Source organism: Delphinus delphis, chromosome 3 (assembly GCF_949987515.2).
Source record: "Delphinus delphis chromosome 3, mDelDel1.2, whole genome shotgun sequence".
Classification (NCBI taxonomy): domain Eukaryota; kingdom Metazoa; phylum Chordata; class Mammalia; order Artiodactyla; family Delphinidae; genus Delphinus; species Delphinus delphis.
The window spans coordinates 60,845,704-60,867,490 of NC_082685.1; the positions used below are offsets into that span (position 1 = coordinate 60,845,704).

Genomic DNA, 21,787 nt, shown 5'->3' on the forward strand with positions numbered 1-21,787 from the left:
TGAGTATAGATTCAAACACCAGCTTCCAAAGAGAAGGGATGCATTTCTAGTAAGGGCAGAAGTGAAGTCATCTTGAAGGATGATGCTGTTGGGATTCACGTGAGTGTCCCAGACACTGGAAGTGCAACAGCTTAGCAATCTGTAGCTGTCCAGCTCTGTTCAGTGTCACTCGCAAAGCCTGCTGTTCACAGTCTGCCCCAGCCACTTTGATTTGGACTAATTGCTCTCCTGGGCATTTTGGATTTTGGACAAGGATAGAAAGACAAACTGGATGGAAAGTCAGGATTCGCCAAGCCTGCCAGGCCCAAATGAAATCAGGCTGTAGGCAATTAAAATAAACTCCCCTTTCCCAAGATTTTGGAGGAGTTTAAGAGCTCCTAAGTCAGGCAGCTTAAGAGAAAGATACTTCCTTTCTTAACCAAGTGAAAACTTGATGGGAGGGAAGTACTTACTCAGAGGAAACTAAATAAACGAACAGCTGAGGGCTTATCTTTCAGCCAGGAGTGACTAAGGCCTAGGTTCATCCTGCCATCCAGAACTTTGGGTGAAATGGAAATTGTGAAACTTGCTGGGCAGAAGAATCTCGCCCAGGCTCAGGGAGAGGAAGAAGGGGCCAGCCTGCTGCGGCTGTGAAAGTGTTTCCTCAGGATTAGCCACACCAGGAGGTGGAGCTGGAGGCTTTGAGGCTGGCAGGGGCCAGACGGGGTAACATGCAGAGCCAACTGTGCCCCGCCTCTGCCCCCAGAAGAGCCCAGTCCTTCCTAAACCATGAATGGAACCGGTCTCCTTGGAATAATGACAGTGCTAGTGCTTTTCTCTCTGACATGCTTGCCCTTAACCCATTCATATGCACAGGTTAGGCATGAGTAGCCTTGGTGACATGTCAGTAACTCGGGTCCGAGAGCTCGGCCAAGGTTACGTCGTACATCACTCGTGGATACTGTCACAGCAGGTCCAGACAACCTGACTGGCCAAGGAGGAAAGACGGTGCCAGGACCAGAACCCAGGTCTTCCAAAGCCCACCTCAGTGCTTTTTCTCAGCGAACCATTCCAAACTAGTACTGAACCCAGATCTCTTGCAATACCAAAACAATGATCAACCAGATTCACACATGGTCTCAATTGGTTCCAGTTCCCACTTTGATGTGTGAGAGGGGAAAAGAGGAAGCGAGGATGTAATCACTCCACTTCTCATACTTGGTGTGAATTCCTGAGTCCCGAGACTGCTGGAAGAAGGAATGCGAGTGCAGGAATGCTTAGCCCCAGTGATTAACTTTTACCCATCGAAAGTTCTTTCTAACAGTGAAATAGACCACAGGCTGAGCCTGACGTTTGTCCAAGCCTAAATTTTCGCTTAGGCTGGTTTGAACACTGATACTTATGCCTGCTTTCTAAGCATGAAATAATGCTCTTGTTCTCATGGGAGTAACACATGTTTATGCTTGGGGGCAAATAAGCCAATTGCCTTATGATTAACCCTGAAGTTAAGCCTAAAAAGCAAGAGTCTTACATTCAGAGTGTTGACAATACAGTTGAAATGGGCCTGTTTCTTGTTAAAAAGTACACGTGTGTCTACATGAACATGTGCATACATATGTGTGTGTAGGAGTCAAGTCCTGACCGGGTTGATTGCCTGCAATCTAGGGTTCAATTTTTAAGTTTGGGAAATGCATTAAGTGTAATTTAACGTGCAAATTTCACTTCTAATTAAAGCAAGATTTAATTATAAGTAAAAATTTTAAAGTAAACACTCTTCCTAAGATAAAACACCTTTAATTATAAATCAGCCCATTTTCTTAATATTTTTCTATTTCAGAAAGGAGTTGGTAGCATTAATACAACACTGATTTTACTTTACCTTCCAAATTTCCCATTTCTCCTAAAGAGTAGATAGGATAGAGAATGTGGACCTGAAATAGTCCTGCCTGGAGCATGTTTGTATCCATCCTTCAAGGTGGAGGATGGGTGAGGAGGGAAGGCCAGACCGGGTACAGCTGGGCAGCAGCATTTGGGATCCAGCAGATTCAGACTTTGGATTCATTTTTCTCGGTTGCATGGATATTTCGGGTGAACCTGTAATTGGGCCTCATTCACCTGGGTTGTACCCTCAAACTCTCCACTTCCTGGTGGGTGGAGTTGAGCCACGAGGCCCAAGCCTGCTCCCTTAAGCCCATTTGGCCACTGTCTCTGATGCTGAACTTTGTCAGAAACACGCAGAGGCTGCCACCACTGCCGGTAAAAACCTCTGAAGCGGATGTGTTTTCCCTCTGGACACCTCTGCCATTTAAAGCCCACTTCACTGCTTTCCAAGACAGGTGAAGGCTTGTGGGCAGTCTGGGCTAATGAGGAGGGACGCTGGATCCCACCTTAGGGATCCCAAGTTAATCTCTGTCTAAAAGTCAGGCCTTCTCTTAGCCGAGAGCTCCTTGTGGGTGATGGCCTGCTGCTCACGTTCGTTCAGGCCCCCAGACTTCCTAGAGTGGGGTGGCTTATAGGCAGTGCCTGCCATGAGCCCTGTGCCGTCTCATCTGTGACAGTGCCCAGGCTGTCTGCTTTTCCTTCTAGGCACTTCTGGGGTTAGTTCACCCCACCAGAACAACATGCAAATGAGGCAGGTTTCTCTAAGATAATCAGTCCTGGTCATTCCAGGGTGAATCCAAAGAGAATCTGGGCTGGTGCCTCCCAGTGCACCCTCACTGACCCATACCAGAATGTGCCAAGGGCACCTTGAATTTTCCAAGACAAATGGTGAATCTTAAGGGGAGTATGTTATCCTCTTGTGAGGAATGTACTTTAAAATGTGCACAACTGAGGAAGCAGAGCTTATGGAAGACTAAGACCCCGTTCTGGCCAAACTTAAAAGGACGATTTTGACTGCTGCTTGCTGTCCCATGCGAGACATTTAACCCGCAGACCTTATAGGTGTTGGTAATCTTATTTGGGAACTTGGCTTTCATAGCGAGAATTGATTACTTACCAAGTACCCTAATTCAAGAAGACTTGCTCCCTGCCTCCATTTGATTTTTTTTTTTTTTTAATCTGGTCCTGAACAGTTAGTCATCCTTCTTTAAGCGTACAAGTTCATCTTTAAGCTCTGTTTCTGGTGTTGCTCTCCTTTACCTAAAAGGATTTTGAATCATTTGTGTGATTAAGGAAATACTGTCTGAGGCCTTTTTTTTTTTTGTATTCACATATGACACCAGAGCTGCAAAATAGGAACTAAGCATGGTAACAATGCTGGCCCCGAGGTGGCCAAGTCTGCATGCTCTCTTCCGGGCCTGCCGCCAAGAGGAGAGCTAGCTGCTGATGGAAGCGCGGCGTGCTTCTTCTAAAACCTCCTTATTTGGGGCTTCTCCCCAGAGACAGGGAAGAAAATCCAGGGGGAGGCATCAGCCTTGGAAGCCGGCACCATCTGCTTTCTCACGCTGATGGAAAGCATGCAGGACAGGCGTGCTTGCAGAGAACAGGCGTCTCCCATCTCCCTCGCATCTCTGGCATGTCCAGGATCACCCCGAGTCACCCCCAGATAAGAGGCAGCAAAGATAGCTCGGTGACCGGCAGTGCAGAGTGGTAACTGGCCGATGGTGAATCTCTTCGAAACTTCACTTTTCTGACTCAGCCAGGGCTTTGTTCCTGTCTTGCAGCTGTCTGGACATTTAGCCAGTCAGATCATTTTTAGTATGTAATCACCTGACATGCTAAGTGTCTGTGTGTGCCCTGAGACGCAAGGATGGCCATCTGACCTCGCCCTGTCCTTGTCTAGGAAACACGCTGGAGAAGAAGGGTGGCAAGGAGTTCGTGGAAGCTGTTCTGGAACTCCGGAAAAAGAACGGGCCCTTGGAAGTAGCTGGAGGTGAGGTGGGGAGGCACTGTACTGATCTGGGCGTGGTGCATGCTGCCTTAGGGAAACGGTTTTACAGGACGACTTAGAATTCAGAGGTGCGTGGCTATCTCTGAGACCAGAGGCAGAAGAAAGCCTGTTAGACTTTTATCACATACAAATTGTCAGGGGAACTTAAGGGTTGTGGAAATTGCCTTTCCAAGTTTTTTCTTCATTACTTAAAATAGCTTCTAAGTGTTTGATGTCTAGCCCTCAAATTTTAAGCAGTTACAGAAGCCAAGTTCGGCAAATCTAAGAGCTGAGAAGTATAGATAGGGATACTGAGCCATCTGCAAAATTGCTGATGAGAGATGCAAATGAATCATTTTCATTCAGCCATCTGTGTTTTTCATGGGAGAAATGTAAATACACATCTCTCATTTGCCAATTACACCTTTCCTGATAAGAGGGGTGTAGGAAGATGACTTGAAATGTGATGTGAGGAGAATTTACTGCTAAGAACTAGAGGCAGGGCACTTCTTACTGATGCCAGCCTGGATTTGGGGATTTTAGGTGGACACAGGGTTTCCCGAGCACCTGGGAGTCTGAACAGTGGGTGAGGCTGGCTCACCCCACCAGCTATGTGAGGACAGGCCACTCCCTTCCTCCCCTTTGGGCTCCAGTTTTCTCTTCTTACTAGATGGTTCCCAATTCTGTCTTTCCAATCCTGTTTGTTTTTAAAATGAATCTTCATGTGGGCATCAACAGTTACTGTGTGACAGCCACACAACCTTCTCTGAGGGTACCCCAGGCCTTACCTCTCTCTCCCCAGTGACTAACGCACAAACTCCCATCCCGGGCTAGTCACGGGTCCTGGCGGGGATAAGAGGGTGGCATTGCCTTTGACCTCTGCTCTGCCAGTTCTGTTTTGCCTGCAAAGGGCATGGCATTGCAGAGAGTTGGTGGGGGCACAGTTACCGAGCTCTTCCAGGCAGTTCCCCGCTGGAACCGCCCACACTGAACAGGGAGGACACACACAGCATAAACTACCCAGCCAGGGGCTCCTGGCCTTTCCTCAGGCCCTTACTGGCACCTCTCTCTGTGCCAGCCCAGGGTCCTTCCTGTTGGTACTCCAGTTAAAGCCCATTTGGTGACCCTCAGCAGGAGGTGTGATAAGAGGTGGCCCTGATGCTGCCACACACCAAACTTGTCTGGTGACACCAGAGCCACAGCTGGTACAAACCCGTTAGACTTAGCACAGCTAAAGATATGTTTGCCTGTTTCAAAAGCAAGAACACATTTCGTTCTTGATTTTAAGATCTATTTTAGAAAATGTTTTAAAATATTTTTTAAGTAGAAAGGAAATAATAGAACATATCCCTGTTCCGCTGTCCAAAGATAATCGCTGCTAACACATTTCTTGTCCTTTGAATGCATAGTTTAGCAGTTACTTCTCCCGTGGACATGCAGGTGAATTAAGCCCCCCAGTCTCAAGCCCACAGTTCTTGAACCAGTCAGCAAGCAGAGCCAGGACTCAAAATCAGACTTGTGACTCTGGGATCAGAGCAGTTGCTACTGCAGCATGAGACACCTCCCATAAATCACTCTTCTCCAGGTTCTCCTAGCGACAGACGATACCCGTTAACAGCCCAGACCCCTTGGAGAGCGCTGATGGTGTTCGTCACAAAGTGGGTTTAGAAAACACTTGGTCAAAAAAGTTTGGGTGTCTTACTGGAGCAGTGGGTGGAGACATTAGTGTGCTCCTGCATAGAGGTCTCCCAGGCAGCACTCACCAGACCCATTGGTTCCAGAACCACCACCTTTACATTGCAACTTTTGGGACAGGAATCCTGGAACATGCTCTGGGAGACATGGGCTGGCCTGTTATATATTTCCTGGTAGGAGCAGACCCAAGACCAGTGTCTTCAGATCTGACAAGAGGCAGAGAATGAGAACAAATCTGGAAAGGCAGGTCTGCTATGGAGATCTGTAGTTGGAAAAAGGCTCCTCTTCTAGGAGAGGAAAATAGTTCCATCCTAAAAGCACTGTCCAGTTAAGTCTGTCAAAACTAACAGGATCGGTTAGTCAGGGAGAAGAACAGGGCAGCAGACATGCTATCTGGGTTACTTTCCCAGGAGGTTTGTTCCGAACTGTGTCAGAGATTTATAGATATCGGTACATCATAATTAAATGCACATTAATCCACTTGAGGACAGGGCGGTTGGAGACCCCCGAAAGGCGATTAATTGGAGGCTACAAACATTCTGACACATTTGGTCAAGTTAGATGGTTATGGCTCGGCCTTCTGGGAGGCTAGGGAGAGGGTTTACTGTGACCTTGGCTAAAGTTCCTGGTGGCCACGCGTCCTAACGCCAACTTTCCAGGGGTGGGGGTTGGCTTGGCGTCCCCCCACCCCACCCCGCCACCGAGGGAGGAGACTGCAGGACAAGCAGTTTCCGGCTCGAGCTTCCGTGGGAATCACAAGGCAGCAGGCAGCTGCAGCCCTCCTGGACCAGGTGGTCAGGGGCCCCGGGCAGACGTGCTGGAGCTGGAGAGCCGTCCTGGGCTCGGCACCTAGCACACGTGCTACTGCAGGGGGACCCAGCTCACTGCTTCTGTCTTGTCCCCTCCAGCCGCTGTCAGCGCAGGCCATGGCCTGCCCGCCAAGTTTGTGATCCACTGTAACAGTCCCGTCTGGGGTGCAGACAAGTGTGAGGAACTTCTGGAAAAGACAGTGAAGAACTGCTTGGCCCTGGCGGATGACAAGAAGCTGAAGTCCATCGCCTTTCCATCCATCGGCAGCGGCAGGTAAGGGCCCACGGCCTGTCCCCCTGCGTATGCGGCCCATGCTTGCAGGGAGCTCCGACTGTGCCCATGGTCGGCTAAGGCTACTTTCAAGCACTTGCCTTTGTTGAGGAGACCGGAAGCTCGAAATCGGGAAGAACATAGACATTAAGTAATTGTGAGGGACAGTTGAAGAGATGTAGGGAGACAGGAAGCCTGAGGAGAGAATCAGACTTGAGCCGTGACAGCAGATGTCATCACAGAAGGTGACCCTCGAAGGACACTAAGACCTTAGGTGGGTGGGGAGGCGTGAATGCAGGGATACTGAGCGGGAGAGCCCCTCCCAGACCCAGCCCATATAGCTGTGTTACAGTTCTGTCCCCAAACCCCAGCATCCTCTGGGCACAGCCCTCTGCCCCTTATCTTTGTATTCCCAAGCATCCTCCACCTCCCCAAAACCTGCTTGCTCTCCCTGTGCTCACTGCCCTGCTGCTGAGCTGGAGCTGAGTGGGCAGAAACGTGAGCGTGAAATAGGGCTGGGCCTCCCCCACCTCCCAGCCCTGAAATCTCCCCAGGGAGACTCACGGAGGTTGTGGGGAGCAGCGCAACTGCCCCTAAGACAGACACACAACCCAGAGGGCCCGCACTGGAAGGGTGTAGTCCTTGAGCCGCTGATGAGGCAGGCAGGATTCAGCCACAACCCCCAACCACCCCCGCTCCCGGGTGGTGAACCCCCAGATGCCAGCACACAGCCCATCAGGTCCTGCCTGTCAGGGCAGCCCTGGGCTCGGGCTCGGGCCTGGCTAACCAGCTGCGTGATGGCATGCAAATTAACCCCCCCTCTGAATCCAGCCCCCTACTCTGTAAAATAGATGTGACCGTGCCCCCACGCAGCCTCTCAGGACTGCTCGGAAATTAAAGGAGCTCTCCAAAGGGAGCATGCTTTGAGAACTCTGCCACGATGAAGATATGAGGGCTGCCTCTGAGGCTGTGTCTCACTGCCTGCCACGTCTCCACGGTCCTCCCTACCAAGGGTCTGAGCAGCAGGCCTCTGGAAGGCTTGCCATCTGGATGGGGCACGGAAGCAAAGGGAAACTGGCCTTCAGAGCGGCCGCAGCCCCGGACTCTGTGTATCATCCCTGGGGCTTCCCATGGAGCTCGGGAGCCTTCCAGGGTCTCTGCCATCAGTCCCTCCCAGTTCCCGAGGAAGGCGGGCTGTGCGGTGGCAACACAGGTCCCAGCACACTGACGTCCCGTGACACCGCAGGCTGCATCGCCCTCCTGGGAGAGCCTGAGTCACAGTCCTCAGCACTATTCCGTGTGTGTATAGAAAGCTGCTCTTCTCAAAGCACTTCTCTTCCAAACCCATGAGGAGGACAGAGAGTGGATTTTGCTGTTTTTATCTTGGGCAGGCCTTGTAATTCCGCTTCCCTGAACAGTGCCATCACTGAGGGTCCCACACCCCAAGTGCCAGGGACAGAGCTAGTCTGGGCGGAATTCCTGTCACATCTGCTCAAGCAGAGCTTAGTCGCTGTACCCAGAAGGCCTTGCTTACAGGCAGACAGGCACTGTGCCCCAGGGCTTCCTGTGGGCCAGGGCAGTCACACGTGACTGGTGGACCCACCAGAGGACCTGATGTGGGAAAAGATCTTCCTCTGGAGCCTCTGTCACTGCCTGCCTCCATCTGGGACAGAAGGAGCATTCCTCTGCAGTCCCTCCTGGAGGTGAGCTGTGGGCGCCGCACCTCCCCTCTCTTCCCCTCCTGGCCTTGGCCCTGGCCCTGCAGTTCCGGGCAGCCGAGGCCTCCCAGACCAGGTGCTCCTTTGTGTGAGGGCCCCTCAGTCCTCTCTGCACTGACAGTGGGCTCTCTTCTGGGACTTACTAGCACAAAGAAGCTGGTGTCGGGGGAGGGGCCCTGAGCAGAGGACAGGTGAACACGCACACGGCCCCCAGCCTCGCGTTCCCACACTCACTCCGCCCTGTGCCGAGCTCTGCAGGGACATCCAGAGCTGACACGATTGTTGTTCTGGACTGCCATCTATGTTTCCCGTCACCATACGTCTTCATTCCGTTCGCTTCTGCCAAAAGCATCTGTTGAGCATCATTTTAAAAGTCAGTCAATGCCATTTAAATGCCTGTTGAAAGCAGAGCTGACAGAGCTAGAGCATCTAACAGCCTTTTTCAGTCGGCTCTAAGAGCACCTGGCGAAGACGAGCATCCTTCATAAGCTGGTAAGCCAGCACCCAGCAGGTTAAACTTTCCCAGGAACTGTGGAGAGGTGTATAGGTGCCCGATTCAGTCCCAGAGTCAATTCAAGACCTTTTTTTTTTTACAAAGTGCTTTTGGATCTGAGCATAATTAGCTAACTTCCTGCTTCTCCCACCTTCCCAGCCCCCCACCTCCCATGGAAGTTCTGTTCTCCAGCACTGCGCTGCTGTGTGACCTTTGGTAAATGAATCACCCTCTCTGTCCCTGGCCTGCCTTATCAGCTAGTGAGGCTAAGGGACTGCCCTTCCTCACACACGGTTCTGAGGCTCAGTTAATTAGTGTTTCGGAGGCACTTTGATCTACTCTGATGAAAGGTGCTTCCGAGGAGAGAAGCAATAGGAGCCTTTATTGGAGGTAATAATTTCATGCTCTTTCATATGACTGGTGGGAAATTTTTAATTGAAGCGTAAAAGTCATGCCCATAAAAGAGCATCTGTTATTACAAACTTATTTACATTTTTCACGGAGTAAAAAGTTTTAAAAAATAATCAGTTGAAAGCTTTTAAGAGGGCGGAATGCCAAAGTCAAGCACATGTGCATAGCCACCCAGCCCCACATCTGTCGGGCAGACCTTGCCCCACAGAGCCGTGTAAACAGCTGCCCTCTCTTTCATGAGCAAAGACTGGGATTATACCAGAGCCGGCCAGTAAATCACAGTGGGGTTTAGGAGGGGAAATAAAACAGCTTGTTTGTGGCATCCAGTGTCTCTGGCATAAAAGTCATGTTGGAATTAAAACAATATAAATGCAAAACATGTTAGTAAAGAGCTGTGGGATCACTTTCTCTCAGCTGAGGCCCGGCATCTTTCTTGGGCATGTGGACGATGACCACAGCCCTACAACTCCCTTCCTCCAGCCCATCGGCCCCCAAGACTGGGGGCCAATCTTAAAGCCCACTGGAGGCAAATGAGACCCGGGGTGTAACCCTGGCCTCGGGAAACCACCTCTGGCATCCAGACCTCCTGTCCTTGGGCATCCTGGTCACAATATTGATGGATACCCCACTCCCTCCGCTCTGTTTGACATTAGGGGACGACCCCTCTCCAGAGAGGCGGTACTTGGGGAATAGCTAGTTTGGGGCTTTGGTTAAACTCTCCTTAGATTTATGAGCCTAAAAGGAAAGCCAGTTTGTTTTCTTGAAGCTACCACTTGTGGGTATTCATTGAGTCCCAGGCACTGTGCTAATCCCTTCGTCTGCAGTATCTCACAACCCCACAAAGTGAGCAGCACTATTAATTCCACTCAAAGGCAAAGACACAGAAGCTTAGAGGGGTCAAGTCACTCACCAGAGGTCACACGGCGTGTACTTGGTAGAGCCAGAATTTGCTCAGAGGTCCTTGGCCTCAGTGCTCTCGGTATTAGGCACACGGAACCCCTGCCTCCTGTCCCCTTTGGTCAACAGACCCACCTCCGAGCATCCTGCCAGAGGATCACCCCACTGCCTCTGCGCTCTCTGTGTGAGTGGATTCTAGAGAACCTTGGAAACACCTCTTGGAATTCCCTGACCTGCCCAGGCAGAGCTGTCAGCCTCCCTACCCCCTCGGTGTGGGCCTCAGAAGACAAATATAAAGGACAGAGACAAACTGAATTGGGGAGAATTACTTACTAACCCAAAACACGTGAGCCCTGGAGTGAGCGAAGGTAAGAGGCCTCTGTTGGGTTGTGCTGCCCCGGCCTCTCTCTAGCTTTGGAGGCATTGGGCCCATCACCATCCCCTTCTGAATTTTAGCTTCACCCTCTTCTAACCCACTGCTCTCAGCTCAGGGCCTTGATAGCCTCCCCTTTACCTCTGGATGGGGTAGTCTCTGGCTGGGCAGTTACTCAAAGCCAGACAGAACACAGGAACGCCCAGGAGCACAGTGTGCGGGAAACCTAATCCCAGCAGAGGAGGGTCCACGTGGGGTGACAGACATTTTGCCCACGTCACCCAGGCTGCCAAGACGCCCTGCCCTGTCCATCTCCCAAACAGCCCAGACCATTAGACAGGTGGCCTGGTCCAGCAAAAAAAAAAAGCAGAGTCCATCTAGAATCTGCTTTAACTCCTATTTAGCCTTCAGGGTCAGGCTCCTAAACTTGCTCCTCCAGAGGATCCATCCACGCTTTCCAACCCCCAGGACACAGCCTCTCCTCACGGCAATCTCCGGGTCCCTGATCAGCCGGCTCAGCACAGCCCCCGGCCTGGAGTCCTTAGCATCTGCCCTGTCCCGCCCTGGAGGCTGAGCTCACCAGGAGCAGGGATGAGGAGGGGCCCAGCACAGCTGGAGGGAGCAAATCCTCTTCTGTGTTGTGGCCCTGTGAACGCACGTCTCTGCCATCAGATGGGACAGTGGACAAGCAACCAATGTGTACAGCCCCCGGCCATCACTGAGCAGGTGACCCAGGAGGGCACCAGGCGGGAGGTAGCCCATGGGGTCCCCTTGCAACAGCCAGGGAAACAGGTCTGAGACCCTTGGGAAAGGCTGTTGCAGACACAGCTGGAGCGACTTCGGGGGGAAACTCAGACACCTTCTTAGTCGGGTCAAGGCAATAAAAAAGGTCTAAGTCTAAGATAAACTCCATGTGGCGTGGGAAGCGCTTGGCCGCAGGGGGACTTAAGACATTTGGCGTGAGCACAGCTGGCAGGGTCAGGAGCCGAATGGGAACAGGAGGGGCACCCATCTCACGGGGAGCCGCGTCTGCATCACCACCACTGTCGTCATTGCCATCGCCAAGCAGTACCTAGTTTCCAGTGGAGAAAACTAATGCCGAGAGAGGTGAACGCCTGCTCCCGAGGGCAGCTGAGATTGAAACTGGAATCTGACTGGAGTGCAGAAGCCCTTGCTCTAATGCACCTTGAGGAGGGGCCATCTGGTCTCATCCAGAAGGCGGACACGGTACAGCGGTAGAACAGAGTGACCGTCACAGAAGCAGTAAGCCTGAGATGGGGAGGACGGCACAAAGACCTGACCAGAAGGGCTGTGGTTATTCAACAAAAGAACCCAGCCAGCCAGCCAGGAAGCCACAAGATGAGTGAGATGTGTAGGCAAGCCACTCTCCTCAAGCTGCTCAGTACTGCACCAGGGGACCCCAACAGAGCCCCTGCCACACCGCAGCATGCCCGTGGCCCTCCAAGAGAACGGGACATCTCAGACCCGGGCAGCAGCCCTCTGGGGCCCTGATGCTGACTTTGTCAGCACAGGGAAGCAGCAAAGATAGCAGCAGTCACCCAGTCCCAGCTATCATGGGATCGGGTTGGGAAGGCCATTTTCCACTGTGTGGGCCTTTAGAAAGACCCTTCGAGACTACCCACTTTAGAGACGACACTGTCGATTGAGGGCTCTCTGTACAGTATTTTGTTCGATACACACAGCCTCCCCAGGTAATAAATACTTGATTACCTACCCCATTTCACCAGGTGGGGAAACAAGGCACAGAGACAGGGCCCAGACGCAAATCCCGTGTGGCTCCAGGCCACTGCGTGTGCCACAGCTGCCCCGTTTTGAGGGTGCAGGGCCTCTGCATGTAAGGCACGCTTGTGAAAGCATCCACGTCTACATTCCATTTCATTACAAATACTTCTAACAGTGCCTACTAGAAAACATTTTTGGGACCCACCTGGAAACGTCAGGAAAGCCATCACCTCTTCCATTATTCCTTCCTGGTGGCTTGCGTGGTCCAGAGGGGCCATAGTCCCATGGCTGGGTCTCTCCTTTAGGCTGTGAGTGCCTCAGACAGAGGGATGGGTTTGTCAACAAGAGATTTTCCTGGAAACAAATCATATTCACAGTTCACCCAACAGCAACCTTGAAGGACAAGGCCAGACCAGCCCAAGCTCCCTTAACGGTAGGGCATCCAGGCATGGGCTGCAGGTCTGTGACCTTTGATCCTGACCTTTCTTCCCAATGCAGGTTCTTAACCTTTGGGCCCACCCTGAGTGCGTGTAGAACAGTGGATCTCAAAGCATGGTCCCCAGGCTCACCTCATCTGATTTCCTGGGCGGAGCCTGGCAGCCTGCGTCTTGGCCGGTCCTCCGTAATCCTGACCGAGGCTAATGTTGAGAACTGTTGTAGAGGAACAGGAACTGATGTCCCTTCGGTCAGAGTCACACATCCCTTTTCAAGGGTCCAAAGCAGAGGCATAGAAAGCTGTGGGAGAAGGTCTGTGTCAGAAAACGCTGGGCGTAGGCGGAGTGACCAGCCTGCTGCGGGTGCTCCAGGGAGGCCCTGCGGCCACACCCTGCGTCTCTGCGCCGCACCACATCTCCCCTGGCTCGGGCAGAGCGGCCGCAGGGTGGCATAAGGGCAGCTCACGAAGCCCAGGCCAGGGTCAGCTCAGGTGGGCAAACACCAGAGGAGATGGACTGTGACCATCAGGCCACACAACAGACAGCTTGCTCTTCAGGGAAGTTCCACAGGCCCTCACCTCGGCCCAGCTCACCTGCGACGTGCAGGAGGGCACCCTTAGTGGGGGAGCTTGGGGCTGGTGGAGCGTGGTCTCGGGCTTCCAGTGCAGAGGCAACTCTTTGCAGTTCTCTGAGCCTCCGCCTAGCCAGGTCGTGCCCACAGGCCGAGCTCTGCCTGGGGCAGCGGCCCTCAGAGTCCCTGGCCTGAGCTCAGGCTGCTTCCAGTGGCGGGCCGGACCCCGCTGTCCTGCCGTAGCCTCGCAGCCCTGCCCACTCCCGCCTGTCTGCCCAGGGGCTGCCGCCGCCTCAGGCTTTCCTCTGCAGGAACGAAATGAGTCCTTAGGGCAGCTCCTGTGTTTACAGCAGGAGAATAAACACTTGCTCTTTGTGAGGTGTTTAAAATGGGCCCTCATTCGCGTGACCCTGTGCCTGCGCTGCGCCATGGCTGGCCTGGCCCCTGCCTCAGGAGTAGGGTTGCTTGGAGGAAGGGCGGCCCCTATAAGGGTGCGAGCTGGGTGCCCCACAACACACGCACTGCGGAGAGGCCCTCAGAGCAGAAGGTCGGGTTCACTCCATCCAGCGCTTTCCAGCACGTGTCTTGTTCCGGACGGTGTAGCCTTTGTGCTCCTCGACTCCTGTGAAAATAGTCAGGCGGCCGAGCCAGGTGTTGTGAGGACAGCTTCTTCCCAGACAGAGCCTGCAGGCCCCAAGTGGGGAAGGGTGCGAGGGGTATCACCTGCCACGCGGGGTCCCCACCCTCCCCACTTCCAGCACAGCCCCTCTTCCCACCACCCTCCATCCCAGCCCACCTTTTGGTCCCCCCAACTCTGCTGTTGGTCGGAGCCCCAGGGTCTCCTCAGGAGGAAGCCGCCTGTCCGGCAGCCCTGGCCTGGCCGGAGCGCCCCTGCAGCTCTCTCTCAGACTCTGACCCTGGTCTGGTTCACAGGCTCGTGTGTGCTGGCTGCCAGGCAGGAGTGCCTTGTGCCTGGGGGTGGGGGAGGCATCTGCACGTGAGGGGCCCCAACTCTAGGTCACACCCTACTACTGCCTGCAGGCTCCTCTGCACAGGCTGGGAACGGGCCTGGGGTGACACCCTGGTCCTCTAAAAAGGAACTTCACTTCTAAAGCATCCACGAGTTGCTAGGGGTCCACTGTCAAGCTGGGTGAAGCCCTGTTTGATCAAAAACAAGTCGCAAGAATGGTTTTCTCCTTGGCTCCGAAAGGCTCTGAAAAGCCCTGAGTGCTGACAATAGAATAAGTGTGACCCTCCAGAAGAAGCCGCTGAGGTGGTCCACAACTCATGGCACTGAGCGAGTGAGCCTAGGAGAAATCCCGCACCTGACACATTTGAAAACCTCTCACCTGGCAGCAGGTACCCCATCCGAAGGAAAGCCCCGTCCGAAACTGGCAGGTTGACCCAGCACTTCGGACTCCACTGGACCCGCAGGCTCAGGGCAGACTGAAGACGATCTGCTTAGGAACAAAGAAATCCCCATGGAGACCAGCCCCTCGCTCTCACCCTCAGTATCCTGGACTGTAAACCGGGGTCAGTAGGGATTTGAATCCAGGGCCACTGGCTCCAAAGTCCACGTTATTTCCCCCAGACTAGGCAAGTTGACACATTGCTGCCATGGTCCTCCTGGGTCCTCCTGCACCTGCAGCGTTGACCAGGAACAGCCCCAGCACACACGGAGCGAGGAGCGCCCGTCCTCCTAGTCCTGCTTTCACATTCTTGCCTGAGCTCTGAGCCCCTGCCTCCAGAATTGCCACGTGACGTTTACTTTAAATGGAATTGTATGGGAATTCACACCAGTTTGGCTTGGAGACTGGGATGCTGTCCCTTGAGATGAAGAGCCTACTTGTCCCAGGGTAACGACCTGCACGCAGCTCCCCAAGGCCTGGGCCTATGGGGTGTCCAAGCTGGTGTGTGCCGGGAGGTGGATTCCTGCCGCCCATGAAATCTGAAGGCCAGTGTGAAGGATGTAATCCTCTGCTAGCGTGAATGGAGGCTCGTGCTTCCTGGAGAAGCTCCAGCCTCCAGCCGTCCCTGAGGCTGAGACCCCCGGGGGGCCTTTGGGAGCTGGGCTGTGTCTCAAGGCCCATGCTGGTCCCGGTGATGTTGGGAAAAGAACCGTGGGCGCTCACACTGCCTGCGGGAGACTACACTCAGCCCACACGCCGCGAAACACAGATTCTGTCACCTTGCTGGCATGCTGCCTCTCAGAGCACAGCACATTGTCCTGCGGGCCATAGTTCTCTGTCTACTCATTCGTCCCCTGTCTGGTGGCACTGGGCTGTCTCACGCCTGTGTACAGGCAGCCAGAGGTCGAGTACCACTTGTGGACCCTGACCCAACACGAGGCCACTGCAGCACAGAGGGCCTCGAGGGGCTCGCGGAGGGAGGATGTGGCCAGGGAGGGGGTCCTGTGGCCGCCATGGCCCCCTAGTTGCTGAGCCGTCGTTCTCTCTCTTGCAGGAACGGTTTTCCGAAGCAGACGGCAGCTCAGCTGATCCTGAAGGCCATCTCCAGTTACTTCGTGTCAACAATGTCCTCTTCCATCAAAACGGTGTATTTTGTGCTTTTTGACAGCGAGAGTATAGGCATCTACGTGCAGGAAATGGCCAAGCTGGACGCCAACTAGGCTGAGGAACTGCAGAACCAGCCCGCACCGTGCCCCCGCCTCCAATTTGAAAGAAAGAAAAGGAAAAAAAAAAAAAAAGATTCCCTCCACTCCTAGTGGGAGGCGGGAACCCTTTCATTTTTTTCAGTTTTGCTCATCTAGGGAAAATAAGGTTTTGGTTTCCAGTTTAATTGTTTTTGACCTTCTAAAATGTTTTTACGTTAGCACTGATAGTTGACATTACTGTTGTTAAGCACTGTGTTCCAGACCGTGTCTGACTTTAGTGTAACCTAGGAGATTTTATAGTTTTATTTTAATGAAATCCTGCTTGACGCAGAGCAGCGGGGAGAGCAGTGTCTTCTACGTGGGGCAGAGTCCAGGAAGCCCATTTTGTAACCATGTGTCGTGGTGCTTTATTGTACACCCAGTGGCATTCTTTTTACTATAATGTTCTTTTTTTTCCCCTCAAGAAGAAAAATCATGAATCTGCAGCAGACTTAATTTTTGTTTACTCTTTGTCTTAATGATGGATTTGAAAATGAAAGAGTTAAAAGGCAGAACAGAATCTGTTGTCCTTAATTATATTTGCAATTTGGAATTCGTGTGAATTGATTTAGTAAAATGTTAAACTGTTGTGACTGGCGTGTTCCAAGTTATTGTGCCCTCGAGTCCTAAGTCAGTTTCTCTCATCACAGGATGGGGCACCTTGGGTGGGGCAGCCCACCTCCAGGAAGCACCACAGTGGCCATTGCACCCCCTGGGGTGGGGAGAGCATCTTCAGGCCCTGATCCCCATTTCATGGATGAGGAAGCAGATGTACCAAAAGCCATGTGGGTGGCAAGTGGGCGGCTGGTACTCCAGCCCAGATCTCTAGCCCAGCTCTCTCCTGCTATCTGCCCCCTCCCAACGATCTCTCTGGCTCATGGCTGGACCCAGAGCCCCTGGGCCACTTGCCAGATGGGGCTACAGAAGGCTTGAGCCCTCTGCTGGGGCTTTGTTGGGTCTGTTGTCCCTACAGGATGAGGCCCCTGTCGCCAGGAGCTTTCCAAAGGCAAGGTGCCACCACCAAGGCCCCCAAGACATGCTGTCACCTTTACATGCCTTCTCGCAGCTGTGGGTGTTTAGGGATGATCCCAGCTGCACCAGAGTAGCTTAACTCTGGTTACCTAAACTTCTTAGCATGGACTTCCCTGGTGGCGCAGTGGTTAAGAAGCCACCTGCCGATGCAGGGGACACGGGTTCGATCCCTGGTCCGGGAAGATCCCACATGCCGCAGAGCAACTAAGCCCGTGTGCCACAACTACGGAGCCCGCATGCCACAGCTACTGAAGCCCACGCTCCCTAGAGCCCGTGCTCCGCAACAGGAGAAGCCACCGTAATGAGAAGTGCACACACCTCAACGAAGAGTAGCCCGCTTGCTGCAACTAGAGAAACCCCGCGTGGCAACGAAGACCCAACGCAGCCAAAAGTAAATAAAAATTAAACTTGTTAGCAAAACGCAGACATTATTTGCTTTAGAAGGTACTTTCACCTTAATCTAAATTTGCCTAAAATGCACAGAAGACTGCTCTTGTCGCTTTCAAAAGAAATGTACCTGATTCTAAAGCAGACTTTACCCAGGAGGAAATACGCAGCACACTGCACATCACGGAGGAATGTAAAGGATCGTTTTTCCTTTCCAAACTGTGCTTAATGAAATCAAAATAGAATTCCTAAGCCATCACACAACCAATCTTTTCAGTTTAAAAGCAGCTACTTCTCACTCAAACCTGAAAGATTTTTCAAATTTTTCCTAAACGTAAGGTGTTATTAAAACTTTTACATTTTTTCCCCAAGATCTTTACTGGGTATAGATGACATATTCCTACTTATTGATTAGATTTTGGCAAAAAGAGAGAAAGTTTATCATTGCCTTTTCAAGAGGATGCATCTTGGGATTAACATATACACGCTACTATATATAAGATAGATAATCAAAAAGGACCTACTGTATAGCACAGGGAACTATACTCAGTATTCTCTAATAAATGGGAAGAGAATCTGAAAAAGAATAGATACGTGTATATGTATAACTGAATCACTTTGCTGTACACCTGAAACTAACACAACATTGTAAGCCAACTATACTCCAATATGAAAATAAAAACAAAAACAGAAGAAAAAGAAGATGCATCTTAAAAATGAATTCACTCCATAAATAATATTAGCCAACTGTCTGCCTGGACAAACCATACCGAGTAGCTATTCACCCGAGAGTGTTGTTTCTGCAGGTAGAATCTGCAGCGTGTAGGGTGATGAGAAGTAGGTCATGGTTACTGTGAGTTTGTGATACTGATGATTTATTGTGCGCCTGGCACTGTGTTGAGTCTCTTGTGGGCACCATTCATTCTTCCTTGTGATAACTCTGTAGGGCAGGGTCCTTTTGTTAGAGCCATTTTACAGCTGAGAACACCGAGGCTGCCAGAGATTGAGTAACTTGTAAATGGCTTCTAGGTAAATGGCGTTCATTTCCTTCGCTCTGGAGAAGGAACACCTTAGAAACCAATCCTGTGTTTAGCGGAGATCGTCCACTAGATGTCGCTAAAAGGATTGGGAAGTCAAGAGAGGAAAGGGCAGCAGGTTTCTGCTCTTCCTTGAGCTTGCACGAAAGAATAGATTGCATTTGTCAGGATTTGCGTGAATTATTTACCATAATCAGCTAAATGTTTCTAAACTTTCAATAATCCAGAGTGCGCTGTGCCCCTGAGCTGTGGGCTCACTGAAGAAATTGTTTCCAATGAAACTGAGGGAAAGAGAGCCAACCCCCAGCCTGGGAGCCCCACCATCTCTAAACCACCCAGTCTGTTTTTAAAACTGGGATCAAAAATTGTTCTCTGATGTCAGCCTCATGTTTTCAGGGAAGAAAGAAAACAGTTCATTACTTTTTTTAAAAAAAAAAAAGGTATAACTACAAGGAACCAGTTGAAATATACACATACCTCAAATGAAGACAAGTTTGCAGTTAGTAAAATTTACCAGAAGTGAAATTATTCTGTGAAGGGGGAAAACTGCAGGTTCTGGAGAGGTAACGGCTGTCCCGCCCTCCCCTTTGCCTTGAGCTGTGTCAGAGGCAGGCTTGCAGTGAGGGCTGTGGAGCGGAGCCACTCCTCCGGGGCCGCGCAGCCTGGGATGCAGCCTGGGATGGTGGCAGCAGCAGAAACACGCCCTCCCGCTTATTTCTGAGGATCAAACTTTGCCCTCAGCAGCTGGGCTCTGCCCTGAAAAGTCCAGACGATTTCGTCAGCGTGCCTCATGAGCTCCCTTAAATGACGTCTGAGATCTAACAGCGCCATGGCTCCAACTGGGACCACACTGACAATAATAACTACTGTGTGTGTGTGTGTGTGTGTGCGTGCGCGGCGTCTGTGTGCACATAGGCACATGCGTACATGTACACAGGTCCTCTACATCCATCATTTCATCTACTTCTCATGACAACCCTATGAGGTTAACCATACTATCCCTATGTTACAGATTAGAAAGGTCACACAGCTATCAGTGGTGGAATGGGGTTTGAACCCAGCTGTCTGACTCTACAAGTAGAGCTCCCGTGGGACTGACCTCTCCTTTGTTATGTACCCACAAATTCTGCTCCAGTGAGGCAGGGCTTCTTGCCTATTCACTGATTCGTCCTGTGCAGCTGGCCCTGGGGGCATACACAGCACCTGTTGGACGATAGGCGGATAGAGACGTGTACTTAAAGCAATCCAGTGGCCGAGAAAAGACTTATTGGGTGCTTACTATGAATGAAGCCTCAGATTAGGGCCTCTTGCAAAAGCAGGTGAGACACTGCTTCTGTCCAGCAGAGTGGGTGAACCACAGACTCAGCTGCTATATTGACAGGGAGGGGCTCAGTGTGGGGAGCTGCACCCATGGGCACTCTGAGAGTGCTCAGGGAGGCTTTCTTGGAGCAGATAACCTAGAGCCAGACTTTGTGGGAAAGGTTGGAATCTTCTAGGCCAAGAGAGCAAGGTGGTAGGTGACAAGTAGCAGGACGGTGCACAGGCATCTCAGCCCCAGCCGGGGAAGCTCGCTGTGACCCCGTGCTGGGAAGCCCAGGGCTGCACCCCACTTGCAGCCAGGCAGCCATGTCAGCCCTGGCTCTACCCCCAGCCCTGCCCCTGGCATGTGGAGCTGTCCATCTGTGGATGTGTTTATCTGGCAGAAGTCCTCCTTCTCATTCAGGGTCAGGTGGCTGTGTTTGGTCACAGCTACAGTTAGCCCTGACAGAGAAAAGGAGGCAAGAAGCAAGAAAAGAGAAGAGAAAAGGGGAAGGGGAAGGGGAGGGGGAAGGGGAAGGGGAGGGGGAAGGGGAAGGGGAGGAGGAAGGGGAAGGGGAGGGGGAAGGGGAGGGGAGGAGAGGGGAAGGGGAGGGGAGGAGAGGGGAAGGGGAGGGGAGGGAGGAGGGGAAGGGGAGGAAACAAGAGATGGGCAGTAATTTCCCTCTCTCATCCCATCACAAACCCCTGGAAATCCTGAGGTCCCACAGCTGGGCTGGCCTGTTCTTAAGTCTTGCCTTTCTGGGGAAGGTGGAAGCCTGGGCCAGTCAATTCAGAGGGCAGGTAATCCCCTTGTTTCCTTATGTGTCACTCAGGCTGCATCGTCAATCACCCTGATTGGCCCAGCTCTCATCAGGGGCCATGGTGGCTGGGGGATGGCGTGGCCCATTTATTCATTAGCAAATGCGATGTTTAATTTTCACGGCCAGGCGCCACTGGCCAGTGTTATCTTGGGAGCTGGCCTTGGTGCCGCCTTGAAGCGATCCACCCGAAGGCACTGGGGGCGGGAGGAGTGTCTGGGGCCCAACCCTGGCCGAGAAGAAAGGGAAATGCTCAATGGCAAGGGGTGAGGCCACCTTTTCTTTGGCTTTTCTTCCATTTATAACCTGGCCCGTTGTGTTTGCTTCTGGGGGCCCCGATATCAAAATAATATCGCATGACCCTCCTGACAGGCAAGGCAATAAAACTGCTCATTAATCCCGGCCCCCATCACCGCCCCTCCATACTCCTCAGCAAAGGTGTGTAAATACACTGGCCTTTCCCTGACCCCTAAAAACCAACCCAGCCAGGGGCTCCTTTGTCAAACTCGGAGAAAGAGCCTCAGAAGTACTCTCTCCACAGACGGCACTTGCCCCTCCCTCCCATTCTCCCACCAAACCGGCCCACATCCACGCGCACACTCACCCGTACTCACGCTTACACGTGCACACACACACCCACGCTCATGCACACACACACGCTCTCATTCACCTAAGGAGGGAGACTCCAGACCCCCTGGGCCAGCAGAGGCAGAGTCGAGGGACATGCAGAGAGACATCCAGCTTGAACAGAATCAGCCAGGACTCAGTTTTCTGTAAAACAGCTAAAGTTTCTGCTCAGAGACGCCCTCCCTGGCCTGTTTCGCCCTGTGAATGTGCAGCTTCCGCTAACACTCCCTTGAGCGTGCTTAGTGGGGGCACCCACACGGCCCTCCAGAGCCCGCTGGGGTCCAGCGCCCGCAGCAGAGGGGGCGCCGTCATGTGCCCTGGAGCACACGCCGCAGGTAACGTGATCACCGGGGAAGAGGCCACAGATGGTCCTGAAATCTGTCCCGGTGTTACAAGTTAAATGTCACTGTCTGGGCTGTGGGTGTATGACGACACTGCAGGGAGGGTAGAAAGCTCACAGTCCCAGAATGAGACCCCGCAAAGCTTCTTGTGTCCAAAGCCCAGGAACCAGAGCTACATACAACCTCAACACAGAGGAACACGGCCCTAGAACGCGTGTAAGCAGGTCATGTGTGCCTTGCTGGCAGGAGTCCCTTCCAGGCCTGAGCTCTTGGGCAGGCCACCACCATAGCTGGTCCAGGTGGGTCCCCAGGCTCGACCTTCTCGACA

The 21,787-nt window shown here is 52.4% G+C and overlaps 1 protein-coding gene and 1 long non-coding RNA gene across 5 annotated transcripts in view; one reads left to right on the plus strand and one right to left on the minus strand.

The window, feature by feature from the left end:
* The window catches only part of MACROH2A1 (macroH2A.1 histone), an 80,048-nt gene extending 63,541 nt beyond the window's left edge, over positions 1–16,507 (plus strand). For all 4 annotated transcript variants that reach the window (XM_060008810.1, XM_060008811.1, XM_060008808.1 and 1 more), the window contains exons 7-9: positions 3,764–3,853; positions 6,454–6,628; positions 15,729–16,507. In XM_060008810.1, the coding sequence (XP_059864793.1) occupies positions 3,764–3,853; positions 6,454–6,628; positions 15,729–15,894 (431 nt within the window). In that variant the 3' untranslated portion in view covers positions 15,895–16,507. The remainder of the gene's footprint in view (positions 1–3,763; positions 3,854–6,453; positions 6,629–15,728) is intronic.
* LOC132423269 (uncharacterized) lies at positions 8,317–13,935 on the minus strand. The gene is made up of 4 exons (XR_009518960.1): positions 13,788–13,935; positions 12,830–12,995; positions 12,466–12,614; positions 8,317–8,695 (listed from the first exon to the last, which is right to left on the minus strand). It is a non-coding gene; the product is annotated as an uncharacterized lncRNA (long non-coding RNA).
* Positions 16,508–21,787: the final 5,280 nt, after the last annotated feature.